Below are 22,191 nucleotides of genomic sequence, written 5' to 3'. Positions count from 1 at the left end.
GGATATTTTAAACACAAATTCAACGATAAATTCTAATTCAGAATCTAAATATTCTAAAAATCATTCAATAGAAGCAACAGCAACAGATAGAAATGATTTTGATGGCGTAATTAAAAACACAGTCAGTACAAATGAAATGTCATGTAAAGCTAATTCATTTTCATTGGATGAGTTCGAATATAACACAGAAAGTCAGATGTTCAGTTTAAATAATTCAAGAATTAATAAACACAACAAAGAACTAGATGATGAAATGTCACATAATAATAAAATTATGTCTGATAGAGATGATACAGAAAATGATAATTATATCAAAGTTGATAACTTAGCTAGATCTGATCGAATTAAAGAAAATTTGACAATCGAACATAGTTCAAATGATAGTTCAGAGATTTCCGATTTAACGGAATCTCAAGCTGAAATTGTTACGTTTAAAGTTTTAGAGGAATTAAATAAAGTTAAAAATTATTTAAATAGAAAATTGACTAAATCTGATTCCGGGTACAGAAGTTTTCAACCGAGGAGTTCTGGTGATAGCGGTGAGATGATGGAAAACTTTGCCTTTTTAATTTATATAATGGTATCGACTAGGTAGGTCGCCTGTCTAACGACCTTTTAATAAGTGGTCAATTTACTTTGACTTTAGCACTAAAAAATCACCAACCAACCTTTGGAACTAAGATGTTATGTTCCTTGTGCCTCTAGTTAAACTAGATCAAAGCGGAACACAATATGGTTTGGCGGTAGAATATCTGATGACCTACCTAGATAGTTTTGCATAAAAGCCCTACTATCACTAAGGCCGTGGACATTCAATCCAAGAATAGTGGTTGTGTACGTGTGGGCGAATTTTTTTTGCTCATACTCAACTCAAGCATACACTAAATTTATTTGACATATGCTTGAACTCGGTGAAGAAAAACTTAATGAGGAAATTTACGTGTAGAATGAAAATCTGGCACATGCATTTATCCGTCTATACGAGTATAGTAACTTGGAATAAACTTCATAAACTTCTTAAAACTAGGAAGCGTTAGACTAGCTGTAAAATTTATAGACTTACATTATTATCTTCAAAGGCTGATGATTAATAGAAAAAAAAATTAAGCATTGGTTAAAAATTTTGGGTGCATTTAATTGTAAAGTCTTGAATACTTCTCGTCGGTGTCAACCCAAAAGAGTCTTGCTCAGCAATAACAAATCACACCATTGACTATTGTTGAGCAAGATTGCCATTTGGTTTCCCCAATATTGACGCCGAAATAAACACTAGAATTAGAGTTGCACGACTCGCTGGACAGCTAGCGAAGCTGGAAGGAGATGGTCCCTCAATGCTTAAGTACTATGCCACAGATGAAAACGTTGGGGTAACGCGTAAGAGTGTTTTTCCAGCAAAAATTGTCGCAAAGCTCTGGCATCTAATATAATGCCTTCAAAGTTTTAGCTTGTCATCTGTCAGGCTCAGCCTTATCGCGTTTTGGTTTTCAAGCGCTTCAATTCTCTTCCAGCGTCGCAGTGTTCTACTTTATGGATAAACGAATCCGCTCATTGCTTAATGAATTTCCTCACAACGTGCCCATTAGTTATGAGCACTTCTGTAATAAGTGATGAAATTTCCAAAGTAAGTATCATGGATATTTCTTGAGTTTAAATAATATTTGTGTCCTGATTTCTTAGGAAAGTACGATATTAATGATGTCTTCCTTATCGATTTAGTTTATTTTACAGCAAAGTCCAAAAAGGAATTAAGGAATTACTTATATTCCAAATTAAAGCTTTAGAAAGGTGACGACAATAGTCCAAAGGGATTTTTTCGATCGCTAGACTTTTAAACAATTACGCTATTGACGCTTTTGCAATTGAATTTGAACGGAGAATAGCTAAATGTGCAGGACGTAAATAGCAATAACCATAATATGGACCTTCCCTTTAAATTTATCATTAATGTGTGAGAATGAGTTTTAGTGTGGAAAATAAACTTACGCATATGCGAATCAGCGAGTTTTACGTTGGTCGGTCGGAAAATGGCAAAAAAATGCCTTTTTGTAACTGTCATAGTGTTCACGCGTACGAAAACAATTACGAATAAATAAACTTTTAATTCGTTTTTAACTCATAATCGGTGGAGTTTTTTTTCTGTTTAATTCTTATTTGAAATGAAATTTAGTGAAAGTCTCGTTGTAATCGGCTGCAGCCGTTTCCTAGACTACCCGGAACAAATAACAAACAGACACACAACAATTTTATATCAAGAACCAGTCCTTATGTGCGTTCATTTCAAAAAATGATCTTTTTTTTTGTAATAATATTTTAAATTTCTAGGTATTAGGTAAATTAATAGACAAATTACATGATGACGAAATCTACCCGAAATTTCTCGAAGAAATCCTAAATATATGTAATGATTTACTGAATACAATTTACGAAGGACCCAATTATGGGGAGAACATAGTAATATACCTTATTCTTATACAAAAATTAGTTATATATATATATATATATATATATATATATATATATTAAGTATTATAATCATATTTTATCATAAATCAAATATGGCAATATGGCGGATATATGATGCCATATTGTTTTGTCAGCTGTCAAAGTCTATAGCTGACTGAACGTCGGCGATTGTTTTACCGTAACTTTTATTAAAGATGATATAAGTAGTTCAGTGGAATAGTGTTCTATCATAATAAGGATATAGCAGAGCTATTAGCGAATCGTATGGAATACGTAAATCTATTGTTTGTTAATAAAGATAATATCATCATCATGATCAGCCTGTATTATTCCACTGCTGGACGAGGGCCCCCCGGCCACCTTACGTACATCATAGCTCCACCGAGCCACAACACCGGGCGTCCAACACTGCGCTAATAAAGATATATTTACTAACTATTATAACTCCTACTAATAGTTTATGATGAATATATCTCTAGTTATAATACAACACTATTACACTTAACTACTTATTTCCACTTTAATTTTACTTCCAAAATTCCGATAACAGTTTCGTCGACGTTCAAAACCCCATTTTTTCGCAAATCCATAGCGAATATCATAGATTAATCTTTAGTTATTATTTATTATTATTATAAGTAAGACAGTGTAATTACAGGCACAACGGACGTAACATCTTGGTTCCCAAGGTTGGTAGCGCATTGGTGATGTAAGGAATGGTTAATATTTCTTACAAACGCCATTGACTATGGGCGGTGGTGACATTTGCTCGACCGCCTACCGATATGATAAAAAAAAACATTTATAATTTCTTTATTTAAAAAAATAAACATTTCTTTTAGATAAACAAAGACGAAACAGTACAGCGTTTCCTATTTCTCAATCGATCACTACATATAATAAAATATTCAATCGAAAAAATAACAACGATACTAGAAAATACGTTAGTTAACTTAAACGATTCGTTCGAAATTCAACACACGGACAAATCCGAAAATATTTGTTATATATTCTATATTTTAGAAGATTTATTGAAGAGAAATAATCGTTATAAGAATTTATTGAGTCAGAACAGTTCGCAAACGTCGCAGGACGAGAAGAGGATTCTGAAAAAGAGTTCGTTGACAGAGATTTGGCGGAAAAAATGGAATTTGACAAAAACTGATATCTGTGAAGGTGCATTGGAAAAGGAATGTTCCTTGACCAAATGCAGTGACGTTTTGAATAAAATAATAGTTCAAGCAATGGAGGGTTATAGTCTTATATCGTTCGCTGCGTTACAATGTTTTAATTTATTGCAAAATTGAAATAAATTTTCGTTGTTTTTTTATTTCCATCACGCAAAGACCTAAAATATTTAAGCCTAAGATTGCTTAGTTCATTCATAAAATTATAGATAAAAAAAACGTGTAATGTATAAATACTTAAAACAAATTACAGTTCAATCTCCATTATCATATTTAAATAAAAACAATAAATTTTTCAAACATTTATTTCAAATGTCATTTTGACATATCAGTTATCACAGATTATATATTTTTTTTTTAAATCATCAATAATACAAAGCTGAAATCTCTTCTTCCAACTTTGTCTTCTCACAAACTTGTTTTAAATGCCTGTTCAGTTTATTGGTACCCTGAAATTAAAATAGTTCAAATCACTGTTTAATTTAAATTCTTTGACAGAATATACTTTACTTCCTTGAGATTTAAGCTTACTTTATATTAAATTTCATCAAATTCGGTTCAGTGTTTTAGCCGTGAAAGCGTAACACACCAGACAGAATGACTTTCGTATTTATAATATTAGTATATGACAGAATGGGTGGTTGATCAGAGTGGATGTCCTCACCATCAGACATTATGTGTGGGTGTAATGTGGGTACAAGTAAATAATAATAATTCCGTAATCACTCAAACGATTTATTTTTAAACACAATAATGACGAGTCGTAAGACAGTTCTCGGTTCTCGGCTCGTCAAATCAGCTTCCGTATTGTTGACATCTCCGACATTTAAATAAATTTCTTTAATTTTGAATATATTTTTAGTATAAAGTATAAAAAAAAATTATTAAACGAGCTCACCTTAAATGTGCTACCACACAAGTGACAGATCGCCATTTTGATTTCGGGCTTCTTGTTATGTGTGCCAATGTGCCTCACGAGGGACTTCCGACTGCTGTAACGAGCTGGACATAGCGTACAGGTGTAGTCCTTGGTGGACGAGTGGACTGTTTGGATGTGGGACGCTAGTAATCTTTGATTCGGGCACACTCTGTTACATATTGGGCATTCGAATCTGAAAAAAAAACGAGGTTTCATATGAACGCAGTGGCTTTCTATGGGACAATGAAATAAACAAACGTTTGATGAATTTTATGGCAAATATTGTTATTAAAAATACCGTCTAGATTAAAACAATAACAAAACTGTGGTGACAATACTAGTTGTTGTGTAGAAAAGATATTGATTAAGATTAAGATATATTAATATTGAGGCGTTGTATATTTATAGTATGTAATTGTTATATATGTAGTTAAGTGAAGCGTTTACGTGTGTGCGTGTGCAACGCCTCGATTAAACCAGTGTGTAACTAGCCTCGTGGTTTAACTGACGCAATCCTACTCCTTAACATATATAACAGTAACGTAGGTTATCTACAAAAATATAAGTTACGATAATATTATATAAACCCGTATATAGTAGAAAGAGAGAAAGAGAGAAGAGTAAGAAATCAATAGGAGGAGGCCTAACTCATTTTCCTTCGAAATTCATCCTCGTTCGAGAACATATATATCTATACTATCTATATAAATTTGTAGTCAGACTGTCGTCTGTCTGTTTTTGTCGAATTTCGTCATAAACATTCGTGTTATGATTCACTGACATCAGTTATACCAATTTTGAATTTTTTATCTGTCTGTCTGTATGTCCCGCTATAACTCAAGAACGGTTGAACCGATCTTTATATAAATTGGTATACAGTAAGAACATATCAATATTACTATATATAAATCTGTAGAGTCTGTCTGTACACTCAATTTTTTGAACGAGTGGCAGTTGAGGCGGAGTCAGAGGCCGTTTAAGTTTAACGTGAATATTCGATTTCCTTTTTAATTTGGACTTCGTTTTATTGATTTTATTATTTTCACTATTAATTATTCTCTTATTATCTTATTTATATGTTCAATAAATGTTGGACATATAAGACCCGCATTGGAGCAGCGTGGTGGAATATGCTCCAATACCTTCCCCTCAAAAGGAGAGAAGGCCCTAGTCCAGCAGTGGGAAATTTACAGGCTGCTTATGTTATGTATGTATCTATTATTATAAACAAATTTTAAAACGCCCAGTGAAGCGGGCGGGTATCAGCCTTGGTCGAACTGACATCACGCCATTTCAGAGTCAATAAGGAAAACATCGTGAACTCACTAAGGAAAACAGGTGACGGAGTGGTTAGACAAGGGAAATGGTGCATCGGTCGTCCAACGTTGAATTTGAATCAGAATTACACAGTGCCCAAAGAAAAGTTTACCCAACCCACCTAGATTCCGACTCCGCAAAATGTATACATCCTTCCTGGGCGACGGTATTCGTTTCTATAATAAGACTCCACAGTTATTTTTAACTTTGCCTATTAAAAAAAATTTAAAACTCACGTCAAGAAACATTGATAAATAAGGCAGGCAAGTTTTTGTAGTATTTGTTGATGTCTAGGCAGGATATATATATATGATATCAGCTCTCATGACATTGATATATACAGTCATAACAGCTATAGTTTTAAGAAAAAATTAGACTCTTTGCTCAATTAGTGTCAAGATCTTCTTTTGTTTTTTTTTTTTTTTAATTTGGAGTAATTTTTTTTTTTGTTCTTTCACATTTTTGTTGTTATTTTAAAGACATATTAATGTAGGAGTGTAGTGTTTTGTTTTTTTTTTTGTTATTTAAAATGTATAATGTAAACGCCTGTAGTGGTGTATCACACCGTACATTAATTTATTTCCTATTTTTTCTTAATAATTTTTTAAATATGCCGATGGTGTTTCGAAAATCTATAAATAATAAATATATATAAATTTATTTGTATTTTACTGACATACTCTATATTTAAAATTGGAGGAAAGGAGTAACTACTCAGTTTGTCGCCGGTTATCGGTAGAATCTACTTTCGGAACCCGTGGTAGCTTTACGTTTAATTCACATGTCGATTTCATAAGTTCTCTAATCCCTCACTCTCATTACCCAATGGGATGGCGAATCCGATACGACCGAAGAGTTCTTCAGGAGAAGTCCAGTCTCCGTGCTGTTATTAAGTTTGAAACCAGAACCTCTATATAGCCAGTAGACCAACGAGGCAGTCGATTTCATATACTAAACTAACCCCCCCCCCCTCCTTAAAACTTGGACAAAGTTATTAATCAAATACTCACAAAGTCTGCTGGTGATTCATAGTGTTCCGCTTGTGGGCCAGCAGACTCTTCTTGGTGGCGTAGCCCACCCCGCAGGTGCCGCAATGGTGCAGCTGCCCCGCCCCCTCGTGCGTCCGCTTGTGCTGGGTCAGCGTGTACGGACTGCTGTAGCTCGCTGGACATTGCTCGCAGTGGAATTTTCGTTTTATGTGCTTTCTGGAATGTGTGCAAAAGATTTCATTTCAATTTAATGTTGAACGTTAATGACATTTTTAGTTGTTTTATGATACAGGTAGACGGCCGAGCAAACGAGCCACCATAAAAGTGGTCACCATCGCTTCTAAACAATGGCGCTATAAGAAATAGTAACCATTCCCTACATCGCCAATATGACACCAATCTTCAGAACTAAGATGTTATGTCCCTTGTGCCTGTAGTTACACTGGCTCACTCACCCTACAAACCGGAACACGACAATACTGGGTACTGCTGTTTGGCGGTAGAATATCTGATGCGTGGGTGGTAGCTAGCCAGACAGATCTGAACAAAGCCCTACCACCTAGTAAATGGCAATCCGAAGGGTGAGTAAGCCAGTGTAACAGGCACAAGGGACGCAACCTCTTCCTTCATAAGGTTGGTGGCACATTTATAAAGTATGGAATGGTTTCTTACAGTGACAATTTCTATGAGAGAGAGAGAGATGGGCCCCATTAACTATTAAACAGAAATTGCCAGCCTGCCTGCCTGATTCAACTTAAAAAAATCTCGCTTTACAATTAATATTCCCTATATTATCTTCTTCAAATACCATAACCGAGTATGCTTACATCATGTGTGTGCGTAGAACAGCTTGGTTGCTGTAACTCTCACCGCATACCACACATGACAACAAACGACCCCCAGCTTTGCTCGTGTGAACTCTCTTCAAGTGCTGCTGTAAGCCGTTCGCATCCCTGTAAAAAAATGGAGTTAAATGAGAATCTTCATCATGAGATAGTTATATCTTATAGCTTTCAGTATAGTGCAAGCATGCAAGCCAGCAATTAAATTTACATACATTAGCAGCCCGTAAATGTCCCACTGCTGGGATAGAGGCCTCCTCTCCTTTTGAGGAGAAGGTTTTGGAGCATATTCCACCACGCTGCTCCAATGCGGGTTGACGGAATACACATGTGGCAGAATGTCGTTGAAATTAGACACATGCAGGTTTCCTCACGATGTTTTCCTTCACCGCCGAGCACGAGATGAATTATAAACAAAAATTAAGCACATGAAATTTCAGTGGTGCCTGCCTGGGTTTGAACCCGAAATCATCGGCTTCTCCTCTCTCATTTATACACAGTTACTATCTGGTTGATGTCTCGTGGTATACTTTGATTGCAAAGGCTTTAGATAAATTGCATAATAATTTTGAAACATTTAAAAGTATTGGCTCAGAATATAAAGTAATTAATATCGTGGTGGAATATGCTCCAAACCTTCTCCTCAAAGGGAGAGGAGGCCTTTAGCTCAGCAGTGGGAAAATTTACAGGCTGCTAATGCTAAAAAGAAAAATGATTTGTATGTATTTGAGTGGATATTTGGAAGGTTAACATTGGAGTCAGTAGGTGGCGCTAAGATCGGCAAGTAAACAGAACTCCCACTTCACCCGGACAAAGTCAGCTAGTATATTATAATGTATTATTTTGTAAGCACTTATCGAATTACGATTATTCATATATTATAAGGAATTGTTAAAAAAAGACATGGGAGTCTCTAGGGGTCAATTCTTCGACCAATTTTCTTCCATATATTTATAAGTGAATACGGCTAATTTTAAAGGATTATTTATATTAAATTTTAAGAAGTTATCAAAGTTTTAATCAAAATCAAAATATACTTCATTCAAGTGGGCTTTTACAATCACTGTTGAATGGTCATTTAACAAACTATTTAAAGTAAAGCTACCACCGGTTCGTAATGTGGATTCTACCGATAAGAACCGGCAAGAAACTCAGTAGTTACTCTTTTTCAACATCTAAAAATACAGTCATGTTAGTTAAATACAATTATATATGTATGTTATGTCTCCTGCCTGGAAGTCAACGAGTGTTATTTATCACGAAACATGATTAAGACAATATTAATATCTGAGTATCCTACCTAATAATATACATGCGAAAATGACTTTACTACGCGTTTAGATCTGTAAATCGTCTGTTATTGAATCTGTTTTTATTTTAAAAACGACATCCGGTCTATATATCATCTTGGAGCCAAAGACTCCCTTCGGTATTTTCTTAACAAAGTAGGAATACTCACTGTTGCGTCATAATATACAACGTATCTGTGACGTCAACGCTTTCAATGATACCCCTAATATATGCCGTTTTAAGACTACATTCCGTAATGGTGGTAGCTCTCTTAATATTATAATAGTTCTAGAAAATGTCAATTCAAAAATAAAAGCCTACTTGAATAAAGTATATCTTGTATACTGAACCCATCGTGATGAAGGTTGCATACACTCTATCAAGAGTACTTAAAAGGACATCGAGTACCTATGACCTCCCTCCACAAACGCTGGCAAAGCTGTTTAAGATCAAGAAGGTAACTCACTTAAACAAATTCCCGCAGAATTGACAGGCTACGCTTTGAACATTTCTCTTCACGCACACGTGAAGCCTCTTCGCACGTGGCTTTAGACTCACGCCACACTTGGTGCACTCGTAACGCTCCGCGTGACCCGCTGTGTGGTGACGGAGCACTGTTACCGTTGCGAAACGAAGAGTGCACGTTCTACATTGATATTCACCATTGGACTGAAAATATTTATTACATTGAAATTATGGCAGACTGACAAAAGGTACATCTGATAGTTAGTGGGATCCACCAAATATAACCCATCAATTGTATCGTCAAATGCGCCACCAATATTGGTAACTTAAATCTTACGTCCATTATGCCTGTAGCTACCCTCCACCCTTCGGTTTGAAGGGATTCAACACTACCGACCCAGCCAAGTATATATTGCCTCTAAATATTCCACTACCTAACACCTTCCTCTTGAGGAGAAAGCTTATACAAGCTTACAAGCTACAGCTTATTCCAAGTAACGTGTGTTTGGTTAACTTACTTCCTCATGCCTCATCATATGCGTTTGATATGTGTCTTTGAAAAGGAACCCCATTGCACAATTATAACACTTAAATTCAGCTTCTATATACTTCTTCTCTCTTCTATTCGCTTCTAGGGCTGCTTTCTGATCTTCTAGACTTAAAACTATTTTTCTAAAACATTTCTTCTTTGTGCTCTTTGATTTCTTAAGTTTAATTTTATTTAAATCATCATTAGGTTGATTTTCATTAGCTATATTGATCGTTTCAACGAATTCTTGATTCCCTTCATTATTATCTATATTCACTTCATTATTCGTTGCAACAATATTTAAATTATCATCATCATTATCTAAATCATTAATATCATCACAAACTTCATTAAATACATCATCGCCTTCATTACATTCATTTACAGCATCCATTGCGTTAATACTAACATCTTGTTCATTTTCATTTTGTTTAACATTATCATTATCTTCTATAACGTTTGGTTCAATTAAATTGTAATCATTATTTTTCCTATCAACTGTTTCGTATTGAATAAAATGATCATTTTCATTGTGAAGTTTCACATATTCATTGTCATTGTTATAATTTGTACCGTCAATGAAATCATTATTGTATGTAAAATCGTATGTTTTATGCATTTGATATTCAATGCAATCATCGGGACATAAAACATGGATTTCTAGATTGCTTCTTTGTAAATTTAATGTGCCCTTTTCGCTGAAATTTTAAAGATTAATCAGTCAGTCACGATTTGTAAATAAATTTAGCAGCTCAACCTCGGATTTACTGGGAGAATTTCATCAAAGAAGGAGTTTTTCTAGAAAGCTCTAGATTATTTATAATATTATGTGCGTAAACACAGCTGTTTTTTTTTTAATGATTTAGATTGGTGGAGTAAATGTGCTATGATGGTAAGTCCTTAAATAACCAATGCACCACCAACCTTGGGAACTAAGATGTTATGTCCCATGTGCCTGTTACACTCGTCCACTCAGCTTTGAAACTGGAACACAACAGTACTAAGTATTGCCGTCAGTAGAATATATGTGTGTTAACCAACCTAACATGATGGAAAATAAGAAAAGACTACAGGATAACCTTCAAATTAATGCAATAGAAAAACATAGTATTGTTTTAATGGTTACCCCCATTAACGGGTAATTTTTTTAAAAATAAATTGATTAAGAACAATGGACTCACCTGAATAATACCGGGTATTCTAAGCTCCGTTTGTAACATATCGACTTGAACATAGACAGTTTGTTTAAGACGTGACAACAGATGAAACATAGTTGCGTGTCGGGACATAACTGCAATGCAACAAACATCTTTACTAAAATGATAAATACGACAGTGACTCTCGTCTGTATGTTGCTCTTTCACAGCCAAACAACTGGATCAAATTTGATATGAATCAAGCCTGAACTCCAAGGAAAGACATCGGATACTTTTTATGCCTAACGACTGACGACCAACCACGTTATTTATAAGTTAACTAACTATGAGACAAATAACTTAAGATTTCTGGGATTTACTGAGCGGGTGCTGAGTCAGTCGTGTGGCAAGCAGTTCTCGTGGTTGTAGATTTAAGGGAGAAATAAAGATATATTAGTATAATGTTGTCTTAGATTTTCGCGAATATTACACATTGAAATAAAACTACACTACACTAACAGTGGTCTGCCCGTGACCACGAATACTGCAAAGTGCTCGAAACGTCGGGATGTTAAAATAAAATAATTAATATACGCGATTAAATCCGTTAAAAAACTAGTTTTATTTCGATATATTAGTAATAAACTCATTAAATATCACGTACAGGTATCCCGACAACATCTCTATATTTCTCTCGTGTGTCTTCACTAACTTCTTTATTGACTGTACTGTGGCAAATAAAACACAAAAACGAAGACATTTGGTTTATTTCTTCTATTATTTAATTTAAAAGACATTAATTATAATTTTTAAGTTGTATTGTTTATTTTTGTTTTGATCACTGATTTTGAGAAAATTACATTTGTTTTCGACAGTCGAAAAATACAGATTATCATCAACTTTTTGTCAATTCAGTCAAAAAGTGACCTTTTGAAGGAAATCGCGGCTCATTTAAATTATTTTATGCCTAAATTTTATATTCTAACATACTAATTCATCCTTGGAATCATTTGCGAATTATTTTTCCAAATATGAAAGATATATTATATAATACAAATATAAATTTATTTATGGTTAGAAAAAAAATAACGTATCTATGGTTAAATACTTAGTGCCGTTGAAATATCGATGTCGATATTATATTTATTTATTTTTCAAGGGAAACAAACATTGAAATTTAAAATTTATTTTTAACACATATAGCACTACAATTGCTGCAGATTTATCAAAAAAAAAAAATATTTCATTACGAGCAAAAGCAATTCCAAACACATGCAATATAATTTAAAAAATATTATAGAAAAAATCGGTATTAATAAAATATAACACGCAACTAAAGATTTTTTTATATCTGCTCCTAAATTTTTTTATTGATATTTTAATTAAGAGAAAAGGCGAATTAACAATATTATGTATGATCTTATAAGGGATTTTTGAAATTATTAAACTATGATTTTTCAATTCAAAATTAAAACGTAACTAAAGAGGTTTTCATAGGATGTGTTCATTTTCATGTAATTACTTCAAAAATATTGCTACTTAGTGATGGAGTGGATTGGAGTGCTCTTCACTAAACTTGTCATTTCAAGTGCTTTCGATTTGTAAGCTTTCAACCGAAAAAGTCTATTGAGTGGTTAATCGAAGCTTATCACAATTAATGTAGTCATACAAATGAATCAATCAATAAAGAAAATTGAGATAATTCTGATATTTCAAATAATTTCTTAAACGTCGATTAAGATACATTACTAATCATCAATATGAAACTGATGCGGACGTTTTTAAACAAATATAAAATATTTCCGATTTAGAATATCGATATCGACAATTATACACTGCTAGACTGTCTAGTACCTCACGCACTCACGCATGTCGTACGTCAGGAGGATACTTTTTGTGTCTTGAAGCAGAAAATTATTAAACATTTCGTTTCGACATCCATCAACCGTTCAAGAGTCGAATTGAGGAGTTGCGGACTTCAATGTGTCAATATTTCCTATGTTTATGTGTAGTGCGGAATTTTTCGAAAATTCGATTTGTTTAAACTATATTCGCATAAAGTGATTAAATTAATATAGAAGTTAGAACAGATCTGTGCCGTACATAGTATATATAATTGGACGTTTGTGTCCTGCGATTGTTGTGCGAAAAAAATATTTATGAGTTACGAAAGTATTCGACCTTTTTCGTGTTTCAATGGATTTGGCAACAAACGACGCCGGTAGTCAAAAAATGTATACATTTAATTTTATTTGATGAACAATACAGAATTGAACATCGGCTGTGAGCTTGCTGGTATGTACCTATTTTACTTTAATTTAAAAATAAAAAAAGAGGTTCTTTATAATGTCATGATCTGAGTGAACTATAATTATCGTGGACTGGCTGTTTGTAGTACGTTTTAATCTAATTAAGCTGTATCAAGTTACTAGGTTGGTTAAAAAATAGGTCTTTTCGTGTTTAACAAGATTCCAATAAGATTAATTTTTTTGCAGTATTTTATGTAGAAAATGTTTCGTTAAACTATCTCTTATATAAAACTTATTTTGTATTGCTTTATTATAACAGAATAAAAAATATAATAAGCCTAGCAGCTTGCCCATCATAAAATAATATTAAAAATAATTTGAGTTAAGCAGTGATACTAGTCATTATAAGAAGGGTATCTGCAAAAGGGACATAATAACTTGATCATAGTTAATTTTTTAAACTGTTTTTTTTTAAATGAGTGCCTTTTTGTTAATGTCTAAAGTGATCATTTCCACAGATGTGACTCTTGCTTCTGTTCCTTATTCAAACTAATAAAAAAAAAAATGATGACTTTTATCAGATTATAAATACATAATTAAAAAAATAAAATATTTGATTCTTTTTTTAAACTGCTATTATTACAATAATATGATTGTTAATGTAGTAATATTTACTGTAATGAAATAAAATAGATAAAAAATTACAATTAATCTTTAAGGGAGATTACACTATTTGATATATAGATACAGGGGACAGATTAAAATCAAACATTTTTCTAATTATTTATTACTAGTCACCATAAGTCATAAATAAAGAATATTATATGACATAAATATAATTTATGCACTATAATATCTGAGGAATAATGTAGCTTTCCAACGGTGAAAATAATTTTAGAAATGGAACATTTGTCCTGAAGGTTATCCCCTACATAAAAATAAACAAATTTTACCCCTTTGTATATATATATTAGTATAGATTATAGGCTAAACAATGTTTGTCAATGTGTGTGTGAATAATCGTCTAGTACACTCTGGAGCATGTTTACGAAATTTTATTACTTGGATGGCATGTGTTTTGTTTATCCGCTGCACATAATAAAGTCTTAAATTTGAATCACAATTTTGATGTACATATTGCCGATCCAACAGATTACGAGAATGATCAATCAAAATCAAAATATACTTTATCTTAGTAGGATTTTACAATCAATTTTGAATTGTCATTTTTATTATAAAAAGTTAATTCTACTCTACTGAGACCGGATACTGGTTCTTCTCGGTAGAATCGAGGTGTATGCTAAACAATGTTTCTTGAACCGGTAAGAAACTCAGTAGTTACTCTTTCATAGCATTTGAATTACAAAGTTGTTTCAGTTAAATACAATATAATATCATGCCTGAAAGTCAACAATAAAAGCTCCTCGCTTGGTGATGGAAACGAGAATAGAGTTGGCAACTTTGTTTGTTTTAAACCATTATAAAACTATGTCTATACTACATACTCATTGGTTCTGTTGCCTTTAAATGTTTATGCATTGCATTTCAGTGATCCAATTTGAGTAAGCCAGTGTAATAACAGAAGACCACTTAGATCGTACACTTAGTAGTGTATTGGTAGCAAAAATTAAGAGCAATTTATCGTAATGCCTATCTGATAACAGTACTAAACCAATTTATATAAAACTTACACAAGAAGATGAATTGTGGTTCGGAGAAGGTTTTAATTATATAATATTATTGAATAAATAGTTTCACTTTTCAGTTTCAATGGCTTTTAATATTGACTGTTATGTGAACTATGTGTTCTTTTATAAATTATTAGCGTCTTTGTGTTGTCGTTATTGTGTTTAAAAATTCTCTTAATGCAACAGCTGTTTATACAGATTAAAAACAAAACAAGGAATTTGTATTTTTTTTTTTTTTAATAATTTGTCACTAGTTCCTCTGTGTCTGTCAGTGGTGGTGGACTGTTAAATATTTAGGATAATATTTGACCTGCTTTTGTTTTACAAATAAAAATAAAATATGTTCATGTTGAAATTTGTTCAAATACTAGAAAGAATTAGAACTAAAGTTCGCTGCAGCGATTAATCTTCATTATGTCTAATCAAACGATTAAAGCAAAGCGCTAGATCGCTTATATTGAATAGTTTCTCGCGACCATAACGTCGTAAGCGCCGGAATTCCATGGCGCTTACGCTTTTGTGTGTGTCAAATAGTAGTCCAAATGCCTGTGTTGTGTTACAGATTAAAAAAATCGCGATTTGTAATTGTTTTTCATAGTTAATCCTTATCGTTGCGGTTTTAGTTATCTACGGTTGTTACTCGTTATGTCATCAATAAAATTGTCTAATATATGAAATTGATTAATCTAATATATATAAATAGACATGACACTATTTTTTTTTAAAGATATAAGATATCATATCTTTAGTACTTGATAATGGTGATGGCCCAGTGGTTAAGAGGCGAGAATTTTTACGATGACTCTGAATTGAATGTCACTGAATTTGAGGACCGAGAAGGACATCATTTACTACTACTTTTTTTTTTTAAACGGCCGTTTGTTTGTGCATTAAATAGTTTTATAAATTACGCGCGGTTAAAGATGTAAGTTTAACTAGGAGATAATAATTTAGATCATCGTTTTCGGCAGGCCGGTAAAAATTATGTTTGTACGTTGGCTTTAATTTAATTTTCCATGCGTTAATTTTCCAGTAACACGTTTATTGCTCGAATGTCAAAGTTAACGTCAAATATCTTTTCAAAATTTTTGATTTTTTATTTGGCCTTTTTTTGTGTCAAGAGGGCACAGATTATTTCGCCAATGTCACGTGCGAATCTTTCCAATATATAACCGTTACACTTACTTACTGATTGTCAAAAATCAACCACCGTTTAGGAAATAAACATCTCGGACCCATGAAGAACAGGCGAAAGAAACTCAGTCGATTTTTTTGCCGTATTGTATAGTTAGTTTTCATAAAATAATAATAATATTTGCTTTATTTGAAATAACCTGAAGGCGAGCATGTTACTCCAAAGTCTTAAGTCGTTTGTTTTGTAATATCCCTTCGAACACAAACGCTGCATACCGTTTCGTTTAAATTTCCAATTGTAAATTTTTGGTCGTTTTCTGGGATCCTGTTGTAGAAGCGTATACATTAACCCCATGAAGTTATGTCATAATAGCCTCTCCAATAATAAAATCGAATTAATATCGGCTGCATTACCCTAAAGTACATTACATTCTGTATGACATTCTACTCTTGAGGTACAGACATTATACTGTGGAAATAAAACAAACTACAACATTAGACATCTGTCTATCTTTTTACCACGAAGGCTACAGAGCTGAGTCTAGCCATTGTAGATTGCTCAAATCGTCATATGAAAGAACTACCATTTCGTATTTATTACCTGAAGGATGTGACAGGTCATATAGATAAACGAGGAAGAGAAATGGACCAAGAATATATCCTTGAGGTACCCTCACAGTAACTGAAGCCCCAAGAGATCTCTTTCATTTATATCATCAATCTGATTGCTAAGATACTTAGCAGAAGAGTGCAGTAAAGTCTAAAGCCGGAGACTACCTTAAATGACGTAACTACTTGACCAAAGTTTCGTGTAGCACACAATCAAAGGCCTTAGATAAATCACCAAACATACCAACGGCATCCTGTGATTCAGGGAATGATTAAAGGAACCGGTATGGCATCTTTATAACAGCACCAGCGTGATTCTGGTTGCACTGTAACAGGAAACCGCAGTCGTCCACGCTTAAGATTTGTTATGTATACATAAATGGACATTTATTAGTGATTCATCATAAATTTTGACTTATTATTTTATCTCATTCAAATATTGATTGATTTATCGTGTTTTATGAATCACTAACACCGATAGCTCCTATCGGATATATAAATTTTATCAATTTAAATTTATAATGTTATTTTTATGTAAAACAAAAATTTAAATTTCGGTGATGATCGGTACCTTTCAAGGGAGACTAGGTAATTGCAATGGCACAAATACCCTCCATGTTCTTGCTCTGGAAAGAGTTCAGGTATAGGGCGTAAGGGTCTTGATATCTGAGACTAGGGCAGGGCCGGACCGTAAGTTAAGGGGGCCCTGGGCTAACACTACTTAGGGGCCCACCTAAGACATATCTGAACGTAGACTTGAATTACATTAATTGAATGGGTTTGATTAATTGCAGGACTCGCAGGGCTGCAAACCATACGATCTCTTTAATTTGATAAAGTTATGGATTCTTTCGAATTATCGTCTATTTTTGGCTTTGACTTGACTTAGCTGGGGCCCCCTTGAATCCACGGGGCCCTGGGCTGAAGCCCAAAAAGCCATATGGTAGATCCGGCCCTGGACTAGGGTAGGGCTGTTCTCCAGGCTGTTACTGAATATTTATCGACGGTAAAACCCATTAACTTGTTTTTAATCTATTTGAATCATGACCTCGAAGTCTACGGTCTAAACTAGCGAATAGACCAACTATACTTCACTGAAGATAAAAGTTTGTGCACTTTAATGCACAATCCTACATTTATTTTTTTACAATTATCTGTGACAAATCCAACTCAGGATAAGAGGAATTGATCTTGTAACATTTGTTAATAAATGTCACTTCTCACTGTTCACTTTAAGTACTTTTTCCAATAAAACAGTCCACACAAACTTCTATTACTTTTATTACACTATAATTATAGTTACAGCGTTTCTACTTAGTAAGCACTCAATGAACAAATTGAACTAAACTCCATCTAATTTGTAATAACTTATATAAATTTTGATAATCCTCCCACCCAGAAAATAAGTTACTACCACCCTCACAATATTTGACAAACAAAATCTATATAATAACATTAATTAATTTTATGATTGATTTTAATAAACATTTACCCACTTTAAGTATCTTAAATTATTTAATTAATATTTAACACAAGAATAATTATATTTATGCTGTATGCTTCATGTTGGGACTGGAGTGACCGGATGTCGCTAACACGTTTGAAACGAAATCACAGTCATTGTAAGTTAAGTTAAATCTGGTAGGGCTTTGAGCATATTCTACCGCCAAATAGCAGTACTTAGTATTGTCGTGTTCCGGTTTGAAGGGTCAGTGAGCAGTAACTACAGGCACGAGGGACATAACATCTTAGTTCTCAAGGTCGGTGGCGCATTGGCGATGTAAGGAATGGTTAATATTTCTTACAACGCTGATATTTATCGGCTTTGCCATTAGCCCATTTCGGCAAATAAGAACCGGCGTTCTTACGTATACTATGCAAATGTATACTATATTTTATCCTATAAGGAAATCAACGAATGATAATTCTAAGGTTTTTTTATCATGTATGTAATCTTTTATCGAATAATACGCCTTATAAATCAACAGCCGATATCATTTATCGTGACGATTCACTTGCTTAGATTCGTGGATTTTAACAAACACAGTGGGTTTTAATTTTTAACGTAACTTTTGAACTCTGATTGGCTGACCAGGACGATCGAATATTCTCTATTCGAGTAGGCTCATAGAAGCACTTTTGAATCGTCAAGTTGAAGTGTTAAATTCAATGTAAAAGTAACCTGTTCGGAGAGATTCTACCGAAAATCGACAAGGTACTCAGTAATTTTTCAAACATTTTAATTGCCTTTAAACAGAATGTGGAAATCATCAAAATCATCTTGTATTGCGTAATATGCCTTATTTATCAATGTTCCTTTGCCATGAGCTTTCTTTTTTTTTTTTAAATTGTTATTTAAACACTTATTGAAATTAATGCTGTTTGACGGCAAAGGAGTGTCACTTTGTCCCCCAAAGTGTAAACGTAACACTTGTTTTGTTATGATAATTATTTTGACAGATCTTGTTCGTGTAAACGTATTTATTTTGATGTCAAAGACTTGGACGTCTGCCGAGCTCGTTTATGGTGCTCTAAAATGTTTTGATAGTTTAAAGTATGTTTTAAATTTACTTTAACACTGAGTTTCGTATATTTATGAGGTATGTGTACATTTTTTATATTTGTTAAGCGTGTATCTTAGCTGATAACTGTGGATTCAAACCCAGACAAGCATCACTGAATTTCCATGAGATTGACTTGTTTATAGTTGATTCCATGATCGGCGGTGGAGAACATCGAGAGGAAATCTGCACGTGTACTACCCAACATTACAATCTGAGAGGAGGTCTAAGCCCAACGGTGGGATATTTACAGGATGTTACATTACTTATATATTTTATAATATACATTTTATAAAATACAAGGCGAAGGTAGCGCGCGGTACATTAAAGTGTGGCGACAAAAGCGAATACAAATTTTCGGTACAGTGGATCGTCGTTTTGTTGATACGTCTTAATTGTAATTAGTAATTATTTTAGTTAGAAATCTAACTTCTTATTGGCTCGCCTTGGTCTGGGTGTGATCAAATAGGTAGGTAGGTAGAGAAGGTTATTACCACATTGGTACACTAATATTGACCATTCCTTACATCGCCAATGCGCCACCAACCTTGGAAACCAAGATGTTACGTCCCTTGTACCTGCAGATACACCGGCTTACTGACTCTTCAAACCGGAACACAACAATAATGAGTACTACTGTTTGGCGGTTGAATATCTGATGAGAGGGTGGTACCTACCCAGACGATCTTGCAAAAATCCCTACCACCAAGATCTTTGAATCAGATCACAACAATACTAAGTATTCCAATTCGGGTAGAAGATGTGAGTGGGCGGTACCCAGAAGTCCTACCAACGACTTGATTAAGAATACTAAACAAAGGGAACTGCAGTCTTGAGTTCCGAGCGGAGTTATGTTTCGTATTTAGACGCAGAAACATTTGCCAAGTGATAAATATATATTGGCTATATTTAAAAATCATTTATTAATAATACAAATATATACAAATCAATGAGAAGAATTAATTCTCTGTATTGTAAAATCTAAATACAAACATTACATAAATTTTGCAGCCTTTAAAGTTTCCACTGCTGAGCTTATCAAATCAAATCAATTTTATTCAAGTAAACTTCACAATGAAGCGTTTTTGAGTCGTCGATATTAAAATACTACCACCGTTTCGGAAAGCAGCCTCCAGCGAGAAGAAACGGCAAGAAACTCGCATAGTTGCTCTTTTCAAATAAACTGATTTACAATGCCGTTTTTTTACAGTAATTACTGTCCTGTGATGGAACCCGAGCCTAAATCCAGGCGTTTTTTTTTTCTAAAAAGTATTATTTTAATGAATAATAAGATTTATTTATTAATTTAGTCTTAATAAATTTTATAAATTTAAGCTTAGGCCTCCTCTCCCTTTGAGGAGAATGGAGTTTGGAGCACATCACGCTGCTCCATGCGGATTGGTAGAAACATGTAGCAGAATTTTGTTAAAATTAGACACATGCAGGTTTGAACCCGCAATCATCGGCAAGATGCACGCGTTCTAACCACTGGGCCATCTCGGATGTAAAATCTACTAAACCAATATTCATAAAACTTATACCAGAAAAAACAGCGCGTTTACGGAGAATCTTTTAGTATATCATCATCATTACATAGTATAAAACAAAGTCGCTTACCGATGTCTGTCCTTGTGTGTGCTTAGATCTTCAAAATTATACGACGGATTTTGATGAGGTTTTGTTAATAGATAGATTGATTCAAGAGGAAGGTTTATATGTATAATACATGCACAATATAGTAGAGAAACACTAATAATTTTTAAGATTACATTACAAAAACTGGATGAACCCTACGAGATAGATCAAAATAATGTACGACAGTATTGTACACCTTAAAAAGGTCTTCAAAAAAGTCCCCGATGGTATATGTCTATCTGTTAGGGATTGCCCACAATCTTTTCCCACACCCGTGCTGAGACGGGGCGAGTCGCTAGTGATATTATTAAAACTCGTCGATTTGCCCACGTTTAATATATACATTTATACAACCCCTTATTTCCAACATTACTTTAAAGGGCGACAAAGGCCTATTGAGGTACAAGGTTCCTTCATATCAATTTTCATCACAATTTATTTAATAGTTTAGTTATAAAGGCGTAACAGACAGATTAACTTCCGCATTTTTAATGTTGGTAGAGATCGTTGGAGTAGCATCGCAGTTCACTCGCTTTAAATATAGACTATTGACGTGACAAGCGATACTCGTGACGCGATATCAACATTGATATCAGTACGTGGATATGAATGATAGTTTTTGTCGTATGCGTTACTAAATCTACTAATTATCACACAGTGGACGACGAAAATGTTTAGTCCTTACCAAAGCATTAGTCATTTTTAAGGTTCACTAGAGAGACCCACTCTAGTGAGCACAATACATAGTCGTGTCAGAGGGACCCCCCCCCACCAAAGACACTGCCACTGTATTAACTATCACATATCGTCAATGGGCAGTTGATACACCCAGGTTATTAAGAGTCCGTTGATTTGATTGAAACTCTGGGTAACACTGAATTGTGTATTTAATTTGTGTTTATGATTGATAACATCGTGAAGGATCCATCATGTGTCTAATTTCATTGACATTCTGACACACGTGTAACCGCCAACCAGTATTGGAGAAGCGTGGTGGAATAAGCTGCGGCGTAGAGCCAGGTGGTGCAACCTAAGCTTTGAAAAGAGCGGGTCAACCAACTCGCCGGCTCTTGAAGCTAGAAAACCTTGACCCTGCTCACAAGAATTTTTTTTCCTATCTATAATTTTGAAAGGCAATATAAGTTAAAGAGGGTATGGGAAGAAGGGGTGAGGGCCTG

General features: G+C 33.9%; 2 protein-coding genes across 2 annotated transcripts in view; one reads left to right on the top strand and one right to left on the bottom strand.

Annotated features, from left to right (window-relative positions):
* Positions 1 to 3,986: 3,986 nt before the first annotated feature.
* LOC125075151 (zinc finger protein 624-like) lies at positions 3,987 to 11,968 on the bottom strand. Its single transcript, XM_047686768.1, has 8 exons — positions 11,802 to 11,968; positions 11,183 to 11,292; positions 9,991 to 10,699; positions 9,474 to 9,676; positions 7,703 to 7,828; positions 6,897 to 7,091; positions 4,549 to 4,762; positions 3,987 to 4,099 (listed from the first exon to the last, which is right to left on the bottom strand). The coding sequence occupies exons 1-8, from the start codon at positions 11,895 to 11,897 to the stop codon at positions 4,016 to 4,018; spliced, it is 1,737 nt and encodes a 578-aa protein (XP_047542724.1). The 5' UTR covers positions 11,898 to 11,968; the 3' UTR covers positions 3,987 to 4,015.
* A 1,041-nt stretch (positions 11,969 to 13,009) lies between these two features.
* LOC125075162 (oxysterol-binding protein-related protein 8) overlaps positions 13,010 to 22,191 on the top strand; it is a 60,651-nt gene continuing 51,469 nt past the window's right edge. The window contains exon 1 of the mRNA XM_047686785.1: positions 13,010 to 13,432. The gene's annotated coding sequence lies outside the window, so the exon portion shown is untranslated. The remainder of the gene's footprint in view (positions 13,433 to 22,191) is intronic.

Source organism: Vanessa atalanta, chromosome 30 (genome assembly GCF_905147765.1).
Source record: "Vanessa atalanta chromosome 30, ilVanAtal1.2, whole genome shotgun sequence".
Taxonomy (NCBI): Eukaryota; Metazoa; Arthropoda; class Insecta; order Lepidoptera; family Nymphalidae; genus Vanessa; species Vanessa atalanta.
Note: the sequence above shows the minus strand (reverse complement) of the source record. Positions and strands in the feature narration are given on the sequence as shown.

Excerpts from the sequence above, each read along its gene's own strand:
- LOC125075151 (XM_047686768.1), bottom strand. The coding sequence starts at position 11,897 with ATGTCTTCGTTTTTGTGTTTTATTTGCCACAGTACAGTCAATAAAGAA. Across the intron at positions 9,677-9,990 it reads ATATGATGAGGCATGAGGAA|TCCAATGGTGAATATCAATG; the intron begins GTAAGTTAACCA and ends AAATATTTTCAG. Across the intron at positions 4,100-4,548 it reads TGTGTGGTAGCACATTTAAG|GGTACCAATAAACTGAACAG; the intron begins GTGAGCTCGTTT and ends TTTTAATTTCAG.